We start from the raw sequence: 24,402 nt of genomic DNA, 5'->3' as shown, positions 1-24,402 counted from the left end.
GAGACAGAGAGACATCTGCAGCACTGCTTCACCACTCGTGAAGTTTTCCCCTGCAGGTGGGGACTGGGGACTTGAAACCTGGGTCCTTGCACATTGTAACATGTGTGCTCAACCAGGTGCACCACCACCCGGCCCCTTTGATTCACAAAATTACATGTCAACAGGGGTATAATTCCACACTGTTCCCACCACCAGAGTTCTGAATCACAAGTTCCTCTATTGTGAACCACCACGGTTCTCCCAAGATTTCAGATATGGTTAACTGTCATCTCTGCAACTATCTGTCTACATTTGTACATATTTGCCCCCCCCCTTTCTTCCAGATCCAATCATTTCTTCCCCTCCAAGCCAGCCACATGCCACCCTATTACTACACCCAAATATCTCTCTCCTTTTCGTCTCCTCTCTCTGGGACCTGGAGTTCAGAGCCCTCCTATCCCCCCCCCCACTGGGAATATGGATCAAAGTTGGTTTTGGGGTGCAGTAGGTGGGAGTTCTGGCTTCTGTAATTGCTTCTCCACTGGAATTGGGCATCGGCAGGTTGATCCACACTCCCAGCCTGTTTCTACCTCTCCTAGTGAGGTAGGCTGACCCTTACAGCTCGCACCCGAGCTTCCCACCTGTGCCCTAAATCTAGTTTTTCCTTTCTTCCTTCTACGTTTGTTGAGCCAGCTGGACACTCCCTCTCTCCTACCCCACAACCACTCCCAGAACCTGAGACCTATGGCCATTTGTTTATTTATTTATTTAACCAGAACACTGCTCAGCTCTGACTCATGATGGTATGGGACATTGAACCCATGACTTTAGAGCCTCAGGCGCAGAAGTCTTTTTGCATGGCCATTATGATATCTCCTCTTTACCCCATTTTTTTCTAAAGATTTATGTATTTTATGAGGGAGACTGAGACTACAGTGCCACTTCACTATGACATTTGTGGTGCTGGGACTTAAACCCAGGGCTTCATGCCTACAAGGAATGCAGTCTACCCATTGATTCAAGTTCCTGATTGCTGTGGCCATATTTTGATAATTCTGTTTCTGCTTGTAGCTCAGCATCTGCCCCCACAACCCACCCAGCCTCTCCACCTGGCATAGTGGTAGTGGCTATAGCAGTAGGAAGAGCCAGAAGCTTAGCACCTGCCACACCCTATCCTAAGCATGCCAGTTACATATACTCCCTCCCCACTTTTTTCTGTTTCTCTCTCTCTCTCTCTTTTCTCTCTCTCCCTCTCTCTTTTCCTAATGCACTGGTCAGCTCTGGCTTATGGGTATTGAATTTGGGACCTTTGGTGCCGCAGGTGTGAAAGACCTTTTTTTTTTTTTTTTGTATGGCTAGCTCCCCAGCCCACATCAATCTATTTTACCCTCACTTGTTATACAAGGCAGGTGCCTTTTGTTCATATGTTACAGGTGCAGAAAATGAGGCACAGAGTGGTTAAGTAACTTGCCTACAGTCACGTAGCTATTGAATCCAGAACCAGGCAAATGTCACCCTGGATGTTCCTCCTTTTCCCTTCATGCTCCCCTCTTCCTTCCCTCAACATCTCAGAGCATATTGTGATTTTTGACCCCTGCCAGCATAGAGCTCCACTGGCCTTCCCTCTTCTCTGCTGACTGCTGTTCAGACTTTTGACTTGGCTGTCTGAACAGGCTGTCCTTCAGCTAGCCCAGCTTACCTCTCTGTTCTGTGGTTGTGCAATCAAGTGAAGCCCTACTTCTGTGTTTCTCCTCCTCTCTCACCCGTATATGTCCTCTAACCAAAATGCCTGTATCCTCTTCATACCCAAGTCCTCAGCATCCACTTCAGTGCCACCTAGTCCAGGAACCTTTTCTGATGCTCTGGCCTAGAATGTTCTGTTCTTCCTCCATCTCCCCTCACACTTTCTGGTTCCCCAGTCTTGATGCCTCTTACTTCCCTTTGTCCTCTACTAGAGTCTTTCTCTACAGTGAAGATCTTAAAGAGGAGAAAGGGGTACCCCCTTCTGCCCCATAGACACTTGTCAAGGGAATGTTTGTGTTTTGTTGTTAAGGTGACATCAGCTGTGCTGTGCTCGCCTGAGGGCAGGAACCTGCTTTCTAAGCCTGTCACCACCCAGCCTGCTGTGTGATCTTAGAAGAGCCACTTGCCGTAGTTTCCTTCTCCCCAACAGTAGACATCAACACCCATTCCAGCAGCAGAGACTGGTTAAAGATGCAGCTTTAGGAGCAGGTATAGGTAGGAGAGGGAACATGAATTCACTGGGAGGCTGGAAGGTGACACAGGTAGATATGAAAATAACCTTGCTTTGTTTGCTGGGAGTCTAGGGGTAAAGGTTGTACCTAGTCTTCCCACATGGAAAGCAAGTGCAAGTGTGAGAACTCTGTTCAGGGCTCTTAGGCCTGGGCTCCCCAGTCTCAGCTCTGCTGACATCTTGCAATGGATAATCTGTGTTTTTGGTTGGTGTGGGTGGGGTGGGGCATTGTGCTCTGTGCTTTGTGTGAAGATTAACAGCCTGCCTTGCTTTTATCAGCTCCAGAAATCTTTCCAGACATTGCCAGCTGTCTCCTAAAGGTCCCTAGTTGAGGCCACAGAGTTAGCCCACTCACTCCCCCCCACCCAACGTAGCACCTGCTGTGAGCCTGGTATTGTCATGTAGTCTCTGACGACATGTCTGTTTTAGGAGGAGCTCTTAGTGTGAAGAAGAGTGCAGGAGCCCCTAACTGGGTTGTCAGAGCAAGCTCAGAGGCCCCAGGCTGCATGTGGAAGGAGGAGAGGGGAGGCCAGGCTGGAGGAAGGGGTAGGCGAGGGCGCTTTTGAGTAAGGGAGCAGCTTAGGCCAGTGCTCAGGGGCAGGCACAGACAGGGGCCCCTTTGTGACATTCAGAGTCCCCTTTGGTGGCACAGGGAGGAGGGTGTGTTTCAAGGAGCAATGGGAAAGAAGGTTAAATAAATATTATTCCTGGTGTGTTGGTCGTGGGACACTGGCTCTAGCTGGGGAGTCCAAGTTTTGCAAATCTAAATACTGGTCTCCCACAAAGCTCTCTTCCCCTTGGGCCATCCCAGTTTTCAGACCCCACACTTGTCTTGTTGGGGCTGTTGTTAGAAACCCTAGGGGCACAGCCACCACTGCTTGGACTCTCTCTCTCCTCATTTTATTCAGAGAAATTGAGAGAGGAGGGTGAGGTAGAGAATGAGAGAGAAAGACACCTGCAGTCCTGCTTCACTGCTTATGAAGCATCCCCACTGCAGATGGGGAGTGGGGGCTCGAACCCAGGCCCTTGTGTGGTTCTTGTGCGTGGTACTATGTGTGCTTAAGCAGGTGCACCATCACCTGGCCCCCTCTGTCTTTTTTTTTAAAGGATGTATTTATTTTTTTAAATATTCATTCATTTTATTTGATAGGACAGAGAGAAATTGAGAGGGGAGGGGAAATAGGGAGAGAGGCACCTGCAGCACTGCTTCACCATTAGTGAAGCTTCCCCCACTGCAGGTGGGGGCTGGGAGCTTGAGCCCGAGTCCTTGCACATGGTAATACATGCCGTCAACTGAGTGTGCCACCACCAGCCCCAAGTCTCTCTTTTTTAGCTGGTTATTGCTTCCCCCCCTGCAGGTGGTAAACCCCAAAAAGAAAATGAAGAAAAAGAAATATGTGAATTCTGGCACGGTGAGTAGTCTGTCTGCAGTGGGTATAGACCTGTGGGGTCTGGTGTTAAGGCCCCCCCCCCATGTTTTTGTGTGCTCAGGTAGTGTGGGAACCAGGCCTGGAGGGACAGGGTGGGGAGGGGTGGGACCTGCGGAGCAGCAGCCCCAGGGAAAGGTGGAGGGGACATGACACAGGCAGGCCTGTGACCCACGGTGAGAGACTTCACTGGGGACTTCCTGCAGGAAATAGAAAAGGAGCAGTAGCTCGGAGTGTGCTTCTCTGGGAAAGTCCCCCTTTGAGAGCCGCTCACAGGTTGCCTCCTTTGAGGCAGACATTCTTAGCCTCTTGTCATGAAAGAGGAAAGCAAGCCTGTAGGCAGGGAAGTGACTCAGTCACAGTCACACAGCTAGCAAGTGAGAGAGGTGGACATGAGCAGCCGAAGTCAGAGCTGGTGCCTGCTGTGGGTGGGCCCCTACTTAGCTTGCGCATCCTAGGCTGACACTCTGGATGGGGTCCTGAGCATCAGGATATCCGAGCATGTCACAAGCAAGAACTTGCTGTGTGTGAGACACATAAGAGAGATGGTTTGGGATGAGACAGACCCTACATGGTGCTTAGATTATAGCGGGGGAGAGAGGAAACATTTTATATATATACCTGTGTATGCCAGGTAGTTATGAATATTATGAAAAAAAAGTTTAATACAGTAAAGTGGGTTGGTGATGTGGTGACCAACCCAGCAGAACGCACACACTAGAATGTTCAAGGAACTGGGTTCAGTCCTGGTCCCCACCTGCAGGTCTGTACTTCATGAGTGGTGGAGTAGTGCTATAAGCACCTGCCACCCCCTTCTCTCCCCTCCTTATTTCTCTCTGTCTCAGTCAGAGTAAAAAGGGTGGGGAGGCCCCTGAGAATAATGGAGTTATTGTGCAGGTACTGAACTTCAGCAATAACCCTGGTGGCAAATTAAAAGAAAAAAAATTGATCAATTAAAAAGTAAAATAATAGGAATGCCATGGACAGAACTGCAAATATATATATATATGGAAGCCCTCCCCCAAGAAAGTGACATATGAGTAGCAATTTAAAGAAGTACTGAGTAAAAGCTAACAAGTGAGGAGTCTAGCAGTAGCACAACTGGTTAAGCGCAGGTGGTGCAAAGTGCAAGGACCAGCATAAGGATCCCAGTTCAAGCCCCCGGCTCCCTACCTGCAGGGGAGTCTCTTCACAGGCGGTGAAGAAGGTCTGCAGGTGTCTATCTTTCTTTCCCCCTCTCTGTCTTTCCCTCCTCTCTCCATTTCTCTCTGTCCTATCCAATAGCAACGACAGCAATAATAACTAAAACAATAAAACAACAAGGACAACAAAAGGGAACAAATAAATGAATATAAATTTTTTTTTAAAAAAAGCAAACAAGTATTGAGTATATTTGGGATTTGGAGCCCTGGCTGTTCTGGGGTCTAGGATCACTTTATAGAGGAAATGTTGATTTGTAGAATTTTTATTGTCCCAAGGGTACATCTCCCCAAAACCAGAAGATTTGTTAATGGGAGAGCGAGCTAGAGCATCACATTAGCACATTCTATGCCAAAGGCTGAACTCAAGACCTCATGCTTGAGAACCCAACTCCTTATCCCCTGCATCACCTCCCAGGCCACTCCAAGTTGTCTTTAAAAAGCTCCCCAGCCACTGCCATAGTATATCCAGGTGCCTCATATGTTAACTACACTTGGTGGGGAGTAGTGCTTCTCAAGGCCCCACTCTGCATTCACAGACCCTCTAATTTGGGCTAAGAGTTACCATCCAGTGTGTTAATAAAGATGGCTGGTCTGCAACATTAGGGGGCGCCCTAAGTCCTGGAATGGAGTTTTCTGGCATAGGTCCCCCTATCCCAGCCATGTCCTATAGCATTGATTTAAGTCTGCCTTGGCTCCACAAACCTAAAATGTCAATGAGCTGCCAGGTAGCTGCTTGTCTTGCCAAAGCCACGAAGGGTTATAGGTCAAGTGGTCTTGGCTTGGAAAAGGGAACCCTAGATGGTCAGTTGCTTTCTGGAAAAGGACAAACATCTTCTCAAGGTCTTGTGTCTGAGAGGAGAGAGATCGAGAGATGACACAGGGGTGAGGTGGCACAAGTAAGATGTCAGGTAAGTGCAGACCGAAGAGGTCTAGTAAATTCAGGAACATAGAAGCTCTGGCAGGCCACTGGTCAACCCCTCACCCCCATGCCCCATGCCAGTGCCCACTTAGGGGGAGCTCATGTGCTTGGTCTTAACCCCCATGTTTCCAGGACACAGGAGGCGCCTTCTGGGAATGTAGTTTGTTACTGAGGTCAAGACTACATGTTTTGAAGGAACCATGGTATAGGAAATTTTTGTGCTCAGCCCTACCCAAGACAAACTCTAAAAAGGCCCCTCCTTACCAGAGTGTCACCTGCTCCCTATGTGAAGAGGACACTCCATGGTCTGAAGGGGGCTTTATTTTTCCATCATGTTTGTATTACACAGTAACAATTTTTTTTAAAGCTACAGAAGTGTCCATATCAGGCCCTGATTTCCCCATAAGTCCTGGCACTGCCAGCCTATTTACCTGCCCCCCCACACCAGTTAACCTTATACTGGGTACTTCTTGATTGGTTTTCTTCTAATCACATTTCCCCACACACATAGCTGTTGGCTGTCTCACTTGGCCTTAACATGTTCTCTCTTGCCCACTTTTGATCCTAGTAACCCATCTTTGACTTACTTTGGCCAGCTTTGGGTTGTTTCCAAAATAAAACTTACTGGTCCTTGAAAATTATGTGTACAAGTGAGACTCAGTAATTTTTTCATGTTTTGACTTTCCTGGTGATTCCAATTGAGGTTTTTTTTTTTTTTTAAATCTTTATCGACGAGAGAGTGAACAGGAGCATCACTCTGGCACATGGATACAGGGATGGAACTCATGGACTCATGCTTGAAAGCCCAATATTTTCTTTGCTGTTCCACGCCCTGGTCCACTCTGTGGAATTTCTCTGGGAATGGTGTAGAGCTCGGTATTGGTAATGAGACTAGTGCTGCAGTATGACGTAGGAACACACAAATGTGAGGGAGAGAAGAATTTGAGCATAGCTGGATCTTCCACTAGATTGGAAATGTGGACAAAACTAGATTGGAGGACTCTAATATCCATCCAGATGGCTTTGGACATTAAAAGCATTTATAGTCAGACTGGGGAGAATGGCTCAACTGGTAGAGCATTAGACTTGAGTGCCTGAAGTTCCAGGGTCCTACCTCCTCCCCTAAAAAAAAAAAATTAAAAAAAAAATAAAGAGTTCAGGTTCTGGAGTTAGCAGACCTAGTTCCCATCTCACTGGTGTTCCCTGGCAGTGCCCATGCATACCTGCCTCACCTCTTTGAGCCTAGGTTGCTTTGGCTATATAGGGGATCACAGTAGTACTTCAGGGGTTGCTGTGGGTGCTGTGTGCAATAATGTATGCAAAGTTGCCATGTGCCGAGTGCTGCCAGCTGTCGCTGTCAGCAGACCGTGTCTCCTGCTGTGTGTGCGCCCCACTGACCAAGCTCCCTTTTGTTTTCAAGGTCACACTGCTTTCCTTTGCTGTGGAGTCAGAGTGCACATTTCTTGACTACATCAAAGGAGGGTGAGAAGAGATGCAGCTCCATGTCATGACCTCAGGGGGAGGGAGGGAGCCCCACACCTCCACGTGACCAGCACCGGGCCCACCCTATCTCTTTGACACACCTCCCCATCCCCCACCTCTCTGGGCCACAGCCTGCTATCATGGGCTCTAGCAGACCCCAGTGTCTGGAATCAGACAAATGGTCCAGAGTCCAGCACATCCCTGGATCCTGTGTGGCTGCAGAGGGCGCTCCTGAGCCACATGGACTGGCCTGGGTCAGGGCAGGTGCCCTGACAGATGGGACTGGTGTGGGTGGAGCTTCTGTTAACAAAGAGAAACCAGGGAGTGGGAAAGGGAAGGAGCCCTGAACCAGGAGTCAGGAGGCCCAGGCTTTGGGACCCTTTCTTGCTGTGAATCTGCTGGATTGCTTTGAGCAGATCAATGTCCCTCCCTGGGGATCAGTTTCCTTCTCTGTAGTGAATGAAGTCGGAACTGGGTGAATTCTAAGGTTTTCCAGCTCTGAATTTCTGATGCCTCTGCCTGGGGTCACCAGGGACTTGTTAGGGGCCAGAGGGATTGGGGTGAGTGTGTGTGTGGAGGTGAAACAGGCAGTGGTTCCTAGGGCCAGTAGGTGGTCAGACACAAGTTTAAGGAGCAGAAAGCCCCCCAGGGCTCAGTATCCAGGCTAAGGCAGCCAGGGAGACAAAGATGGGCCAGCCAACAACTCCTGGAAAGAAAGCCCAACTCCCAAGTGAGGTCCTGCTCAGCCTGCTCCCTACCAGCACAGGTGCCAGGTCAGAGTATGAGCAGCCCAGAGCCCACAGGTGTAGGCAGGCGAGTGACTGCACCTGTCTGGAAAGGAGACAGACAAGGCAACTGCCAGAGGCTCGTCCCAGCCAAATAGGCAGTTGGCTGCCTGGTTCTCTAGGGCAGAGGGAAAAGTTGGGGCCCTGGGAAGCCACACTCACTCTCCCATGACACGGCTCCAGCTGCGGTCAGCCTACAGACTCTCCTAATCACTGAGCACACGCCCTCCCTAGAGTACCCCAGGCCTCCCCACCCTGCCTGTCCCTCTGAGCTACTCCACACCCTGCCCTTGTTTCTTCCTGCTCCCTTCTCCAAAGCACCAGATAATTCTCAAATAATTTTCGTGCTCTCTATCCTTTCCTCGCTTGCATAGTGACCTCAGCCTCAAAGTCTGTCAGTAGAGGGTGCATTTATTCCCAAGGAATGGGTAATCTGCCCAGGGGAGTTGTGCTGTGGGGGGAGGCAGAGGAGTTACAGGGCTGGGTGGTGTGAGGTCTCTAGGAGGGGGAGTCCTTAGATACCAGGCTGTTGTGTAAAACTGGCACCTTGAGTAGTGAGTAGTGGGCGAGTCAGACACCAGAGTCAGCCCTCCCTCTTCTGGAGCTCTAGGGAGGGCCTGAGTGAAAGAGCTGGCTTGGAGATTGAGAGCCAGGCAGACATGTCCAGGCAGGCACTGAATGGAGGCATTCGGCTAGGGATCCTTTCCCCAGCCTGCCTGGACCGAGAGAGGAGGGGTGTGGGCAGGGGTGTGGTCAGCTCTGCTCTGGAGTCAGAGGAGGGGCTGGTTGCTCACAGTCTGTTTCTGCCCCGCTCTGCCCCTGGATTGGAGAGGCAAGTCTGTAGGGAGGAGTTTTCCCACCAAGGTACCTGTTTTCTAGTCCCTTCCGTCCCTGAGTTGTTTCGGAATCCAGAGCAAATAAAGAGTAATTCAGAACTAAGGCCTACCAGTTTCTTCACTGTCCAGGAGGGTCAACAGTCCAGTTATAGCCCAGCAGGCCAGAGCCACCCTAACCATTTCTAACAAAAATGCAATATTTTATATTAAAATATTTTACTGCACGAGATGACACTAAACAGCTTATGAATGGAGTAGAATTCCGTGCTGTTGGGACAAAAGATGATGCCCCTGCTTCAAGGTGTAATCCAAATAGAGGTTTACTCTTCATTCATGAGGTGGCAAGAATGAGGAGATGGTCTGCACTGTCTGTCATTCAGGGACCCAGAATCCTGTTATCTTATAGCTCCTTCTCCCTCAGACCCTGGAGTCTACTGGATTCTCAGTTTCCAGGTGGCAGATAAGGAAGAGTGTAGGAAGAACTCTTTCTAGTCAGCAGACCTTGGCTTGAGTCTTTTGCTAACCCTGTCCTTGACTTACCTGGCGGCAAACGTTCTATGAGCAAGAGCTTAGCTGTGATCAGGTAGAAGGAGGGCTGTGGTTTTGGTAAGATACCATGTGCTAAACACAGGGTAGGTAAGCCCTGACTCAACTTGCATTATGTTCAGGGCAAGTGATGTTTGCAGAGAAAATAGATTCCAGGAACCTGTCTCAGACTGATTGGATTGGTGTCCCTGAGAGAGACGCCAGGATTTTCTCCTTCTCCTTCTTCTTCTCCTCCTCCTCCTCCTCCTCCTCCTTCTTCTTCTTCTTCTTCTTCCTCCTCCTCTTCCTCCTCTTCCTCCTCTTCCTCCTCTACCTCTTCTCCTCCTCCTCCTCCTTCTTCTTCTTTTGCCTCCAGGGTTATCCCTGTTGTTCAGTGCCTGCACTATGAATCCACTGCTCCTGGAGGCTATTTTTTCCCTTTTGTTGCCCTTGTTGTTTATCACTGTTGTTGTTATTGCTGTCATTGTTGTTCGATAGCACAGAGAGGGGAAGAGAAAGATAGACACCAGCAGAACTGCTTCACTACTTGTAAAGTGACCTCCCTGCAGGTGGAGAGCCAGGGGCTCAAACCAGGGTCCTTATGTCAGGAGGCCTTGTGCTTCATGCCTTGTGTGCTTAACCTGCTGTGCTACCGCCTGGCCCCCCAGAATCTTCTTTTTAGGTAAATCCCACTGGTAACTCCATGCTCACTGAAGTTTGAGAACCTCAAGACATAGTTTCATGCCTTGTCAACTTTTTTCTATCAGCATCTAGGCAAAAATCTAGAACAGCTAAACCCTTAGAAAGTTTCATCCCCGAGTCTGAATCCTGGATATAAAGGCAAACTTTTAAATCCAGGAAGAAGCAGAGAGAACGTGTAATAAACCCATAAGTACCCTTCCCCACGTTCAAGAGTCACTAATTCTGTCCAGTCTCTAAGCACTCTCCTCTTCATCTGGTCATTTTGAAGCAGAAGGGGATCCCAGAGAGAAATGTGACATCAGATATCACCTTTCCAAATTCTTCAGGGTGTATCTCTAAAATACAAAGACTATCTCTCTCTCTCCCTTTTTTTTTTTATAAATAAGTCTTTTATTATTATCTTTATTTATTGGTTAGAGACAGCCAGAAATCGAGAGGGAAGAGGGAGACAGAGAGGGAGAGAGACAGAGAGACACCTGCAGCCCGACTTCACCACTTGCAAAGCTTTCCCCCTGCAGGTGGGGGCCAGGGGCTTGAACCCAGGTCCTTGTGCACTGTAACATGTTTGCTCAACCAGGTGCGCCACCACCAGGCCCCCAAAGACTATCTCTTTGTAAAACATAATCATCATGCTAGAATCACACCTAAAATTTGGGTGCTTTCACATGAGTGAAACCATCTAGCAGTTGTCTTTGACTTTTTTTTTACTTAATTCACTACGTATAATAATCTCCAGCACCATTCATTCTGTCCCAAAGGACACAATATCTTTTTTAATTGCAGAGTAATTATCAGAGTAATAGAGTATGTAACACATAACTTCTTTATGTAGTTATCTGTGGATGGGCATTTAGGCTGCTTCCACTCTGGCTGTTGTGAATAAAGCAGCTAGTCTTTTCATCCTCTTTTCACCTCTGATTACCCCCAAGCAGATGAAGAGTTTGCTAGAACAGATGCCCGCACTGCACTAGGGGATTCTGATTCAATCTATAGGGGCCAGAGACTTCTCACATGTCCCCAGGTGATCCTGGTGCCATGGTCCATGGGCAGCTTCTGCTGGTTGCATCCCCTGTGGTGCCATTTGACATGTTCTTCTGTCCCCTGTATTTCCTGTAAACCATGAATAGATTAACTCTGGAGGCTCAGTGAGACTCAACCTCGTAGTTGGTGTTTTGTTCTTCCCTTGGGAAACACACAATCTCTCTCTCTCTCTCTCTCTCTCTCTCTCCCTGCCTCTTTTCAAGTAAGTTTTATCCCTAAATGTGACTCCACATTTGAGCCAGAAATAGTGTGGGCCCAGGGGCAGGGCTTGGGGAGGAAATCATCAATCATGACAAGGGCGCCCACACAGTGTGCAGTCATCTTCAAAGGCTTTTATAATGTCTGCTTCCTTTGATGCTCACAGCCATCATGGGGATGGGGGCGTGTGGGGGGGGAGGGTGTGGCTGCTGTTACTATCTATTTTTCCAGAATTTGAAGGAGATGGAATGACTCCCTGGGGCCACAGCCTGGCAGGCAGTGGGACTGGGGCGGGAGCCAGGTTTCACATTCCGCCTGGTGCTGTGCACCTCCACACAGCCTGCCTCACTACAGGTAACTCCTCTTACCTTCCCCTCTCCAGGACCCAGATCAACTTCACTGTGGCTATTGACTTCACAGCCTCCAATGGTGAGTGGGGAAATGGGTGGAAGCAGGAGGAGGAGAGGAGGGAGGGGCCAGCAAGGAAAAGGGCTTTCCAGGGCTGTGGTGGTTGGTCTTCACAGGCCTCCTCCTCACTCAAGAGAAAGCACTTACTGTTGAGGGTTTAGAAGCATGATTAAGGTGGCAAAGGTATCCCCAGACTTCTGCCACTAGCAAGCCTATGCTCTAGGCCTGCAGTCATGGCCTTGTGGGTGCTCAGTCTCCCTGGGAGAATAGGACAGTGCCACACAGTGCCCAGGGAGAGCCCTGCACTCAAGCCCCACATTCTCTGTGCAGCACAGCTCACAGGCTGGATGGGAGAAGCATAGCCAAGGCTGAGCTCTGTGGTCCTGGGACTGGGGGGGTGGGCGCAGGCATGGGGACAGGCCTCACCCCTGCTGGGGCTGCCAGGTTCCCTGCCTCTGACATTCTCTGATGTCAGACAGATCTCTGGTGATGTCAGACACCAGAGCAATCACATTGCCAAACTTGATACTGTCAGAGCCATGGCAGTCTTCCTCTGAAACCCATTACTGGTGCTCAGTACTCGCTGATGTCCCAGCCAGAAGATGCCCAGGTCTTCTGTTGTCTTAGAAAGTTCTCTTAAGGGAGTTGGGCTATAGCGCAGCGGGTTAAGCACACGTGACGCGAAACACAAGGACCCGTGTAAGGATCGCGGTTCAAGACCCCAGCTCCCCACCTGCAGGGGAGTCGCTTCACAGGCGGTGAAGCAGGTCTGCAGGTGTCTGTCTTTCTCTCCCCCTCTCTGTCTTCCCCTCCTCTCTCCATTTCTCTTTGTCTTATCTAACAACGACTACAGCAATAAAAACAAGAGCAATAAAAGGGAAAATAAATAAATTAAATTAAAAAAAAAGAAAGTTCTCTTAAAACTGTGGTTCCTGGCATCATAACATTGTCAGATGTCAGAGCTGAGAGGGGTCTTGGTGACAACAGAGAGGAGTCACAGTAGCAACACCTATTTAATCCTCACAGTGATCCTATAAGGTGGGGACTCTTATTATCACCATTCCACAGATGAGACTGAGACTGAGGCTGAAAGATTCAGGAATTTATCCAAATTACATAGTCAGCAAGAAGTAGAGGAAAGACTGGCAACTTAGTAGTCCGTGCTGTTCTCCTTATTTGTAGGCAAATATAGAAAATATTTATGGTGATAAGAATTGTGGGGAGGGCTGGAGAGATAGCATAGTGGTTGTGCAAAAAGACTTTCAAGCCTGAGACTCCAAGGCCCCAGGTTCAAACGGAGCAGGGCTCTTGTTAAAAATAATAATGAATTAAAAGAGTTGTGGGAAAAATCAAGCCAGGAGAAAGAACAGGTGTATGGGGTGGGAGAGGCTGATGCTCTCAGTAGAAGCTCAGGGAAGACAACTCTGAGAATGTGACACATCAGACCTGGGGCCTGAGGGTTCCCAGACTCAGCTGCCTGGTGTGCAAGTGTGAACTTCAGGCACAGGGGTGCATGTGGAGAGGTGAGTGAGGCAACCATGATGGTGGCATCCTGGAGGATGGGGTCCTGGTGAGGGAGTGAACCCTTTGAGGGGGACCAGGATTTGCTGGAGGCTTGGGTGTGGGGCTGCATCACTAGAAGGCTTGCCCCCAACACTTTCTGTATCTGGAGTGTCCTGTGTCACAGGGAACCCCTCACAGTCCACGTCTCTGCACTACATGAGCCCCTACCAGCTGAATGCATATGCGCTGGCCCTGACGGCCGTCGGGGAGATCATCCAGCACTACGACAGCGACAAGATGTTCCCCGCCCTGGGCTTTGGGGCCAAGCTGCCCCCCGACGGCAGAGTGTCCCATGAATTCCCACTGGTAGGAGGTCCCAGGAGAAGGGGCCAGGTGTGGGGGGAGGGGGCAGGTTGGGGCCATGGTGACAGTCCTCTAGGGTGGGGAGGGCATTACCTGGTCCCCCTGGCCTCAGGACTCGACATGTAACCTTGGTGAGGGGGTGCTGCTAGCTGCGTTTGAGGGTACTTGTATCAAGACCCCAGAAACCCACTCCCCACCCTGCTTACATATACTTCTCCTCCTGATCTGTGGTCACCCAGGTGGAAGTAGGGAGGAACCAGGGGTGACCTATCCCCCAAGACTCCAGGCAAGAGGGTGAAGGGGAGTGGGTTGAGAATGAGCAGCTGTGAGTGATTCCTGGGGCTTCCCAAGTTGGAGCTGAGATGGGGACCTTTTAATGATGAATCCTCAGGCCACCTCATTTCTCTTTCCCCCATGAGCTAGGGAGCATGTCATAGTCACTGTCACTCATAGCACACATCCCTCACCTGCTCGTGGCTGCCAGGCACCGTGTTGGGCACAGGATGGGGGGTGGGGGTAGGGATGGGATGCATAAGCACCTGCCCAGAGCTGCTCAGACCTCATGATCACATAAGGCTATGAAGAATGGGCTGAGGGTGGATGCCAGGGCTCTGGGAAGTGAGCCTGCAGACAGGGCACAGAGCAGGGGACAGGTCTGGACCCTCATCAGCCTTCACCCTGGGCCATGGGTGCCCCCAGCATAGAAGAATCCAGAAGAACCCAGGCCTGTGGGCCTGTCCCTGTCACCCACCCCATAGACCACCACTTCCCTTCTCCCCTGTCCTCTACCCCTGTCACACCTGGGCTCAGCCTCCCTACCCTGTCCCAGAATGGCAACCAGGAGAACCCCTCCTGCTGTGGCATCGACGGCATCCTGGAGGCCTATCACCACAGCCTGCGCACGGTGCAGCTCTACGGGCCCACCAACTTCGCCCCCGTGGTCACCCATGTGGCCAGGTCAGTGCAGGGTCCAAACCACCCACGAGACTGATGTCGTCCAGGGGACATGCAAGGGTGTCTTCCACTGACTTGCCTTTCCTGGGGCCCCCAAAGAGTTGTCCTTGCAAAGAGCCAGGGCCTTCATGTTGGGGTGTGGATGAGCCCAAAACCATCACTGACCATTTTGCCGCCACCCTCCCCAGGAATGCGGCCACAGTGCAGGACGGCTCCCAGTACTCAGTGCTGCTCATCATCACCGATGGGGTCATCTCGGATATGGCACAGACCAAGGAGGCCATCGTCAATGTGAGCTGGGGGACAGGATCTGGAGAGATTTGGAGGGCGATGCTGAGTGGGGGAGGTCTCTTACCAACACTGCACAGGACAGTCTAGGGTGGAACCTCCCTGCTCTTTAGGGCAACACTGGTCAGCCTCTCCTCCTCCTGCCCTCTTGGCACTCAGCCCTCTTCCCACCTCTGACTTCTCTGCAGTCTGGCCAGGCCAGCAGTAGGGTGGGGCCTGGCTGATAAGGAGTCTACCGGCGAGCTCTGTACCCACCTCATAGTCACCCCTGGGTGCCTTTGGCTCCCCACTAAGCCATGTCTGGGACCTCTGGCCAGGTATAGGTTAGAGCCCCAGCATGCAGGAAGGCCAGGAGCAAGGCACCTCTTCCCAGGGTGGTCTCCACATGGTGGGAACCTAAAGACTAAAGGAGCGATGAGGCGTCTGGCAGAAGCAGAACTGTGCCCATTTCTGCCTCTGTCTCTCACCCCACTTCTTCCCTGGTGCCAGCCCTGCCTTGCTGCCCTGGTCTGTATTCTAGCTGCCTGCTCTCTCTTTCCCTGACCCTCCTCTGTTTCTCTGTATGTCCCCATTATTCTCTCACCCATCTCATCACTGTCCTCCTACCTTTATTCTGGTGACCCTCCTCTGTCCTGGCCCATGATTTCCCTCACTGGGTCACTCCCTCCACCCTGGACTCTCTCACAGGCGGCCAAACTCCCCATGTCCATCATCATCATTGGCGTGGGCCAGGCGGAGTTCGATGGTGAGTCCCCTTCCCTCTAGGTGTGTCTCCTGAGGCCCCTAGAATGACATTGCTCTAAAGAGCTCGTGCTCATGCCTGGGCATGTGTGTCAGTCAGGGTGAGCAGGCAAGGTGTGAGAGTGTGTTTGTTTGTAAGGAGGGAGGGTTGTCAGGGTGTGCACCCCAGGTCTACCTCCCAAAGCTTTGGGGAAGAGATCCCAAGCCCCTGCTCCCTCCTTCCCCAATCCTATGGGTGGGGAGGGTGAGGAGCTGAGCACTGGGTCAGAAGTTCAGCCTCTACCCAGCTCCTGGCTCCATGTCTTTATCTCTAAGATGGGGTCCAGGAAGATGGGTTCTGTGTGAGCTGACTTGGGGCTGGAGCACAAGCCTGCTTTGCTGTCAGGGCTAGGACCGCCACTCACACCACCCCTGCCATGTCTCTCCTCTCCACAGCCATGGTGGAGCTGGATGGTGATGACGTGCGGATCTCCTCCCGGGGGAAGCTGGCCGAGCGGGACATTGTGCAGGTGAACCCCCTGCCTGGCCCGTGGAAAATGCAAGAGCCCCACCATCCAGGCTCACCTCTCAGCCCCCTTCCAGAGCCTCTCTGGAGAGAGGCCCTGGAGGGAAGCATTGGGAACTCCAAAGTAGTCACTGGGAAGAGAATAGAAGTCAGACCCCTTTCTGTTATATCTGAGTCTCAAGCCTCCCTGAACCCCCCAGACTTCCATGCCCTCCTACAGAACACCAGGACCTGTTATATGGAACTTATGTTATTTATGTTAGATAAGGACAGAGAGCTAGAGAGGCAGAGAGAAAGAGAGAGAAACACAGCACTAAAGCTTCCTTCAGTCAGTATGGACCAGGCTCAAACCTAGATCATGCATACAGCAAAGCAGTACACTATCCAAGTGAGCTATTTCACCAGCCTCCATACACTTTTTATTGATTTCTGCTGGGCTGCACTCCCAGTGAGATACCACCACCTCCACCCACCCAGAAGGAGGTGATGTGTTTGGTTGGTGTGGCTCTCCTGAGAATGGGCATCACCTGGCTCACTTCTTTTTCTAGCGTTTGCCCTTCTTCCATAGCCAGTCAACAGCATCAGGTTGAGCCTGATATCTGCTTGTTGCTGGCTTTGAAAGTGACTGGGATCCATGTGGATTCAGTCAGCTAGGAAGGATCGTCAGTTTCCCCAATAAATGGGTACTCACGGGACGCACCACGAGAAGGTCGATCCAATGCATCCCAGCCAGCATCTCAGCATCTCCACATGGGATGCAGGTGGAAGGAGTAGGCAGGTTTTTGTCCTCAGGGAATCCTGGTTCTCAACCTCAGAACACACCTCAGTGAACACACCCCTCACTGAATCTCCTGCTGAGAACTTAGTCTCAATTGAAAAATAAATTCTCTATCCTCCTTGCCACCCCCCACCCTGGGTTAAAAAGTGGGTCCAGGTCATGTCACTCCAGGTGTGGTGTTATATTCCACACCAAACAACCTGAGATGTAGGAGTCCTAATTTCAAAGACCTGGAGATCTGAGGCTTTCGGGGAGGGGGGCGGACAGCCCAGGTAGGAAGTCAGAGGGACCTGACTTCACATGATAACTCCATAAAAAAAAAAAAAAAAGACATGAAGGTCCTTTAATGAGACGCACAAGGCTCTGTGGGATTGAGAGGAAATCCAAAGAGGCTGGGGGATGCTTTCCAGAAGGCTTGGGATCTGGTCTGCTGCTCCCGAGTAGGTGCCTGTACCAAGACTTCAGAGCTAAGTCCCCTTGTTGGGGCAGCATCCTGGTGCAGAAGCAGGCGCCATAAGCATGTATTCAGTGAATGAAAAGAGGGATCATGATCTTGCCCTTGGGGCCTTCACCGTTAAGGGTAGGGGTTGAGCGAAGTGGGCTGAGACTGGGGACAGGCCTAGAGGTTGGGGGGGGGGCAGGGGCTCACTCCCAGCTAACGCTTTTTCCTGCTGGCTAGTTTGTGCCCTTCAGGGACTATGTGGACCGCACGGGAAACCACGTGCTGAGCATGGCACGCCTGGCCCGCGACGTGTTGGCAGAGATCCCTGACCAGCTGGTGTCCTACATGAAGGCCCAGGGCATCCGCCCCCGGCCCCCGCCTGCCGCCCCAGCCCACTCACCCCCCCAGTCCCCGGCCCACACGCCCCCTGAGTCCCCGCTGCACACGCACATCTGAGCCTGACCTGCTGCAGGTGGACAGTCGGGGCCTGGAGAGGTCAGTGGAGCAGCAGCAAGGGTTCCAGGGACCCCCTTCAGTGCACCATGTCCAGCCTCGCCTGGGAGGCAGCAATTTCTTGGCTGCTCTTGGGCCCAAACCCAGGCTGTCGGGTACAGGGGGAGGAGTGGGGGGGTTTGCTCGTCTCTTCCCTGGCATGTGGTTCTAGTCCAGCAGGGAAGGTGTAGCAGTGAGGACAACTGGGGTTCCTCTTAGTCCACCTAGGCAATGCCACCTTGCTTACCTGTAGCCCTGAGCCTGGGCTGGGGCTCCCTCCTGGGCCCCCTCCCTCCTGTGCTCCTATGATAGTTCCTTCTAAGTCTGAGTCATCCCCCCCCAACCCCCACCTTCATCTGTCCTGCTCCGTGTTTCTAGTGAAGCCCACGAGACTGATGCATTTGGAAGGTGGGTCTGGAGGAATGCTGCCCATGTGACCCTCCCAGGACGCTGGCATGCAGGGGGCCTCAGTGGTGTCATTGCAGGTCATGTCACAGGCCTGGAATGGGGGTTTTCAGGCACACAATCCTTTCTGAGCCTCTCCAGCCCCATAGGATTCAGAGCAACAGGCCTCCCCCAGCTGTGGGCCTGTGGGCACCTCCACACTGGACTCTGGCTCTGGGTGTCCCCTCTTCCTCTACCTAGAGACTATCCAAGGTTGGGGTGGGGGAGCAGCCACTCAACCCTGGTGCTCCCACACTGCCCTCTCTTCTGAGGTGGAATAACAGATGGAAGCAAGCTGGGTTTAAGCCCTGCCCCTGTCCCCTGCCTGCTTCTGGGGTATCAGTTTTACATCTATACTGCCAGAGTGATCAGGTGATTAAGCCGATGGTTGATCTGATAAAGGTTCAGTCCAACGGCTTCTCCTGCTGCTTCTTCAGCTCTGGTATCAGTCCTGAGGGTTCATCCATCCCATACCCTGATTCCTAGCTTTTCACTGTCCTACGAGACTCTAGGGTCACTCCACTCCATTAGGTCACCCCAGATCCTCCCTAGTCCTCTAGCCTGAGGGCTGGCATCTGGTCCTGTCACTGTGCCACCCAGCCACTCAGCCTCTACCCACTCGGGGAGCGGCCATGCATGCCTTCCCCCCTGCGCATGGGGCTTCTCAGCCCACTGAACCTTGGGGCCTGCCTGGCACCCACCCTCTATACAGCCCAACCCTACCCCCTTCCTCTCATGCATGCCGGTGGTGTCTCCACACTGTCTGCCTGTGCCTGTGTCTGAGACAGTCTCTGTGTGGAATTTGCCTTAAACTGGAGTAAAGTTGGTTCTTTTACTAGATTTCCTGGTGTTCTTTTCTGCTCTGAAAAATAAGCACAGATAGGACTGTTTGACATAGTCTAAGTTTTCTTTCTTCCATTCTCTTGTTCAGTAAGGAATTACTGAGCAACTGCTATCTACCAGGGTCTGTACAGGCACAAAAATAGTCCCTGGCTCCACAAGGACCTCACAGCAAACACACAAATAAGACAGGGGGAGATAAAACAAGTAAGTAAGCAAATTGATAAGTAACATACTTTTAGATGACTATTAGAGTTCTAAAGATAAACGAGAGGGAGCAGGGAGGTGACTCAGCAGGTAGAGTGCATGCCTTGTACATGTGAAGCCCAGGGTTTGATCCTCATAATGTCATATGAAGTATCAGTGCTTTATTATTATTATTATTTATTGAATAGAGATAGCCAGAAATTAAGAGGAATGGAGTGATAGAGAAGAGAAACAGAGAGACACTTGCAGCCCTGAATCAGCACTTGCAAAGGTTTCCCCTGTAGATGGGCCCCAGGGGCTTGAACCCAGGTCCTTGCACATTGTAACATGTGCACTCAACCTGGTGCGTGACCATCCAATCCTCTACTTTGATTTTCTCACACAGTAAAATAAATAAATAGTTGAGAATAAGAGTGTTATGCAAACACCTGTGATGGGGAGGTGAGAAGTTGAGTTCATGTGTCAACAATTGTCTTCTTTTAAATCCGCCCCGTAAAGTTTAAAAGATAAATAAAATAGTGACTTGGGAGTTGGCATAGCAGGTGGGGTGCTGGACTTGCAGACATGAGGTCCTTGAGTTTGATCTCTTGTGTATACAAGATCAGAGTGATGTTCTAGTTCTCTCTCATTAATACATGCATCATGTGTAAAAATATTATTTAAAAACCAGAAAAGTGGGAGTCGGGCGGTAGCGCAGCAGGTTAAGCGCACGTGGCACGAAGCACAAGGACCAGTGTAAGGATCCCAGTTTGAGTCCCCGGCTCCCCACCTGCAAGGGAGTTGCTTCACAGGTGGTAAAGCAGGTCTGCAGGTATCTATCTTTCTCTCCCCCTCTCTGTCTTCCCCTCCTCTCTCCATTTCTCTCTGTCTTATCCAACAATGACGACATCAATAACTACAACAACAAAACAACAAGGGCAACAAAAGGGAATAAATAAATAAATATATATATATTTAAAAATATCACCAAAGCTTTAAAAAAAAACCCAGAAAAATAAAGGACTGGAGAGTAATAGGATGATGGTGGTCAGAGAGAACTTCTATGAGAAGGTGATGGCTGAGATGAGTCCTTAGGGAACAAGGGTGGGAGGCATCTTTCTCTGAGGAGAGAGAATTCCAAGCTGAGGGTCTTTTTGCAGGTGCAAAGGCCCTGAGGTAGGAGCCTGCTTAGCATATCTGAAGAACAGCAAGGAGGCCTGTGTGGTGAGAGTTGTGTTAAGGGAAGGACAGTGTGCAGGAGCTAGCACCAGATTGGTGAAGCTGTCAGGATTCCTAGGGCCTTGCAGGCCATGGCTATGCCTTCAGCATTGCACCAGGTCATATAGGGAGCTACCGGGGAGGTGAGAGATATGACTCACATGATCCAATTAGTCCCTCAAACAAGTGGATTGCTTTCCTGCATCTGATCACTCAGTCACTCATCTTTCAACAAGTATTTGCTGAGCATCAAGTGTGGAGCCACTGACTCACACAAACACAGCTGTACCCTCGGGGGACTCTCCTCTGTTCCACAACAGTGAGTAAGGAAATCCTGCAACTCCAGGTTCCAGTGTCCAGTCAACAGGCAGGGTCACAGTCTGTGGGCACCCCGTGGAGCTTTCCAGCATGTCCTGGCCATGTGCCTGTTATGAGCTACTGATCCTCTGGGCTGTGAGACCATTCCCTGGCAGGACTGCCAAACGCTGTGAGTGGCATGTAGGTATGTGCACGTGGTGTGGGTGACATGCACAGAACCTGTTGAACTTCAGGCGTGTAACAGATGCTATTTTCCTCCTTGTCCCACTTGGCATCTAAATTCCTGTGGGGCGCCAGAAACGAGGATCACAGGGAAAGGGGACTTCTCCCTTCTTGGGCAGGTTTGCTCTTGCCTCTCCCCACCCCCAGGGCAGCTTTTCCCAATCTGTGCATCACATAAAATTTGGTCCTAATTATACCAAGGTTTGGGACTTGTTTACTTCTTAGGGCTTTCGAGTAAATTACAGCTGATTCATGGCTGTCCCTATAATTAGCTGCCTCTCTTACTTACATTCCAAAGCACTCTGAGTGGGAATTGGGTGGGGTCCCAGTGCCAAAGCAGGGGTGTTCCCATGACCAGCAGCTGTTTTATCTCACCTTAGACACCTGTGGGAAAGTGTTAGGAGGAGATGCCTACCTGGCAGGGAAAGCCAAGGGCCAGAACAATTGCCCAGGGCCTTGGGAACATCTTAGCCATGTGCCACATTGGGTTCTCTCCTGGGTCCTCTCCCAAAGAATGTCCCACAGAGAACCGATTCCTTGGCATAGATTTTGAGGTGTTACCCAACCAGAAAGTCCTAATGATGTTTAGGGAATTTGAAGTTACTATAAGTCCTGCAGCTATGATTCCCAAGCGTTTTGACCCCAGTGTGTGTGTGTGTGTGTGTGTGTGTGAAAGGGGGGCTGTCTCTGGGATTTTAATGTATATGTCCTCCCTGGCTGTCAGATTAATACAGGAGCCTGAAATCTGCTCCCAGCTGATTAGAGAAAATGGAGTGGGGAAGTTGGACATTTGTAATTGGTGCTGGAGAAAAAAGGCTGCCCCGAAAGGCACCCCTTGCTTCAACTACATTGGTAAGAAAGACACAGAAGAAAAGAAACAAACTCACAGGCATACATGCTCAGCTCCACAGCTGCTGAAATTTGTGCTTCCTGATTGGGCTGAGGGGCATGTGTGACAGAGTTGGGGGAGGACACTCAGAGAAGGAAGAGAAGGGCCAAAGGGCTTTTCCAAGCTGTGAGCCCCCATTTGGGCTATGGAAGTCCCTCTTCCTCCCAGTCAACCCCCCCCCCCCCCACCAATCAAGTCATTGATCTACCCACCTCTGCCTTGAGGAGTTTCTCTGCTGCCCTCTTGTTAAGTCATCTCAGATGTTACCAAGGTAATAAATGGTAAGAATAATAATGACCAACACTCGAGCACTTTCTAAGCACTGGCACTCTACTAAGCACTCTACACAGGAAAGTAAATCTATCTTTATAATGACCCTGTGAAGAGGTACTGTCATCTCATTTCTCCAGTATAGAGAGGTCAAGGTCAAGGTTATTCAGCCTGAAAGAAGTGAAGCCTATAGGTCTCTGAGTGCTGGGTTGGGGGGAAAGACCAGCTTGGCTGCTGTGTCACCTATGATAGGCCACCTGTCCCCTCTGGTTCTGTCTTCCAACTGCCTAAATGAGGAAGGTGGACTGTGATTTCACTTAGGGTACCCCATTTTTCTTGACCCCTAGCCCTTCTGTTCAATCATCTCTTCAGACTCCTGCCAGGCCCCATGTGCTTCCAGGGGTCCTGTGTTGATTGGGCTGGTCATGCTCTGTCTCCATGGCAACCCCATGCCCACTCCTGGGCTGCCTGATCACTCTGGGCCCACAGAAGATAGCCCTGAGCCCCTCTCGAAAGGGGCGGGAGAGGTAGAAGCAGAGGATGGGGCTGACAGCACAGTTGGAGTAAGCCAGAATGGTGCAGAAGCTTGAGGCCACAAAAGCCACCGGTGATTCTGGCAGTTCCCCCACAGCTGCCATGTACCCCATCACAGAACAGGGGCCCCACATGAGCACAAAGACCACCAGCACGATGAGAATGAGCCCTGTATTCTCTTGATGCTCCTGGGTGCTCTCCCCCAAGGGCCCACGGGGTTGTACCCGTAGAAGCCAGTTCACATGTCCGAAGGAGCAGCCCAGGCCCAGCATGCAAGGCAGGAAGGCCAGAGCACCCAGCAGGGTGAAGTAGCAGGAGATCTGCTCAGGGCGCAGGAGCAGGAGGCAGGCCGCACCGCCCTCCTCCACCACTACTGCCTGGAACAGCCAGTTGGGCAGTGAGGCGACGAGGCCCAGGCCCCACATGACCCCACAGAGCAATAGCCGGGCACCCAGGCCGGCTGGCAGTGCCACATCAGGCCAGGCCACAGCCATGTGGCGCAGGAGAGCTGTGGCCACCATGCTGTAGAAGGTGCAGAACATGGTGGCATTGTTGGCAGCCTGGCTTGTAGTGCAGATGGTGGGGCCCAGCCACCAGTCTTGCTGTAGAAAGCTGAGCAGCAGCACAGGAACCACGCAAACCAGGAAGAGCAGGTCGGACAGCGTGATGTTCACCATGAGGCTGTTGGTCAGAGCAAGCAACGGGCGGGGGGCACTGGGGCCACGGCCCACCACCAGCAGCATCAGCCCGTTGGCTAGCAGCCCCACCAGCAAGATGAGACTACACAGGCCCGCAAAGGTGAGTCGCAGTGCCTGCTCATGTGAGGCTGAGAGTCCCAAGATGGATGAGGTGTTGGGCTCCAGCCCGAACTCCATTCTCTTGCTCTGGATACACAGGGACAGAGTGGGAGCTAGTTCCAATAAACACTTCCCTCCTTCCCTGGGGAGCCCCTCCTTTAACAGGCCCCTGTGTGCAGTGGGTGCTACTGACATGTGGGAGTCCATTTAAACATCACAGCACTGAAGGGACGAACTCTGTCCAAGCCCTGGGTTCAAATCTCAGTTCTACTACTTGGTAGGACCATGACCTTGGGGGAAGTTATTTAATGTTTCTCTACCTCAGTCTCCTCAGTTGCAAGAAAACAAAGAAATAAAAAATGATGACACACCTGGTTGAGCACACACAGTTGCCATATGCAAGGACCCAGGTTCAAGTCCCATGTCCAGACCTGCAGTGGGGAGCCTTCATATGCAGGGAACTGTGCTGCATGTGTCTTTCCTTTCTGTCTCTTTCTCCCAATCCCGTCTCTCACACACTATAGGAAAAAAAAAAGGAAGAAAAGAAAAGGAGAAAGAAAAGAACAGGGAAAAGAAAAAAGGAAAAGGAAAGAATGACCACTGGGATTGATGGACTCACTTATCTCACAGGCAGCAAGCCCTATTGATAACTCTGGTGGAAACAAACAAACAAAAAAATGGAAAAGTAGCAACAGTAACTGTCACTAACAAGCAAGGTTCAAGGTTCTAATAAATTTCATTTTATTGTTATTTCTAAAAATTCTGTAGGGGGTACAAATTGATATATGATAGGTCAATATCATTATACTTCCCCCTCACAGACACCAGAGTACTGTTCAGCTCTGGGTTCTGATGGTGTG

General features: G+C 51.0%; 2 protein-coding genes across 5 annotated transcripts in view; one reads left to right on the top strand and one right to left on the bottom strand.

The window, feature by feature from the left end:
* Positions 1-19,108, top strand: part of CPNE5 (copine 5) — a 107,570-nt gene extending 88,462 nt beyond the window's left edge. For 2 of the 4 annotated variants that reach the window (XM_016185889.1, XM_007517822.3), the window contains 9 exons: positions 3,592-3,645; positions 7,202-7,263; positions 11,733-11,779; positions 13,446-13,627; positions 14,454-14,581; positions 14,767-14,869; positions 15,554-15,611; positions 16,043-16,116; positions 17,570-19,108. In XM_016185889.1, coding sequence (XP_016041375.1) covers positions 3,592-3,645; positions 7,202-7,263; positions 11,733-11,779; positions 13,446-13,627; positions 14,454-14,581; positions 14,767-14,869; positions 15,554-15,611; positions 16,043-16,116; positions 17,570-17,788 — 927 coding nt within the window. In that variant the 3' untranslated portion in view covers positions 17,789-19,108. Of the gene's footprint in view, positions 1-3,591; positions 3,646-7,201; positions 7,264-11,732; positions 11,780-13,430; positions 13,628-14,453; positions 14,582-14,766; positions 14,870-15,553; positions 15,612-16,042; positions 16,644-17,569 lie in introns of those variants that run through there. The other 2 variants (XM_060189725.1, XM_060189724.1) reach the window with 2 other exon arrangements.
* A 3,471-nt stretch (positions 19,109-22,579) lies between these two features.
* On the bottom strand, positions 22,580-23,620 carry LOC103108855 (nociceptin receptor-like). Its single transcript, XM_007517835.1, has one exon. It carries the CDS (start codon positions 23,618-23,620, stop codon positions 22,580-22,582), a length of 1,041 nt encoding a protein of 346 aa, XP_007517897.1.
* Positions 23,621-24,402: the final 782 nt, after the last annotated feature.

This window comes from Erinaceus europaeus, chromosome 4 (genome assembly GCF_950295315.1).
Source record: "Erinaceus europaeus chromosome 4, mEriEur2.1, whole genome shotgun sequence".
NCBI lineage: Eukaryota > Metazoa > Chordata > Mammalia > Eulipotyphla > Erinaceidae > Erinaceus > Erinaceus europaeus.
Note: the sequence above shows the minus strand (reverse complement) of the source record. Positions and strands in the feature narration are given on the sequence as shown.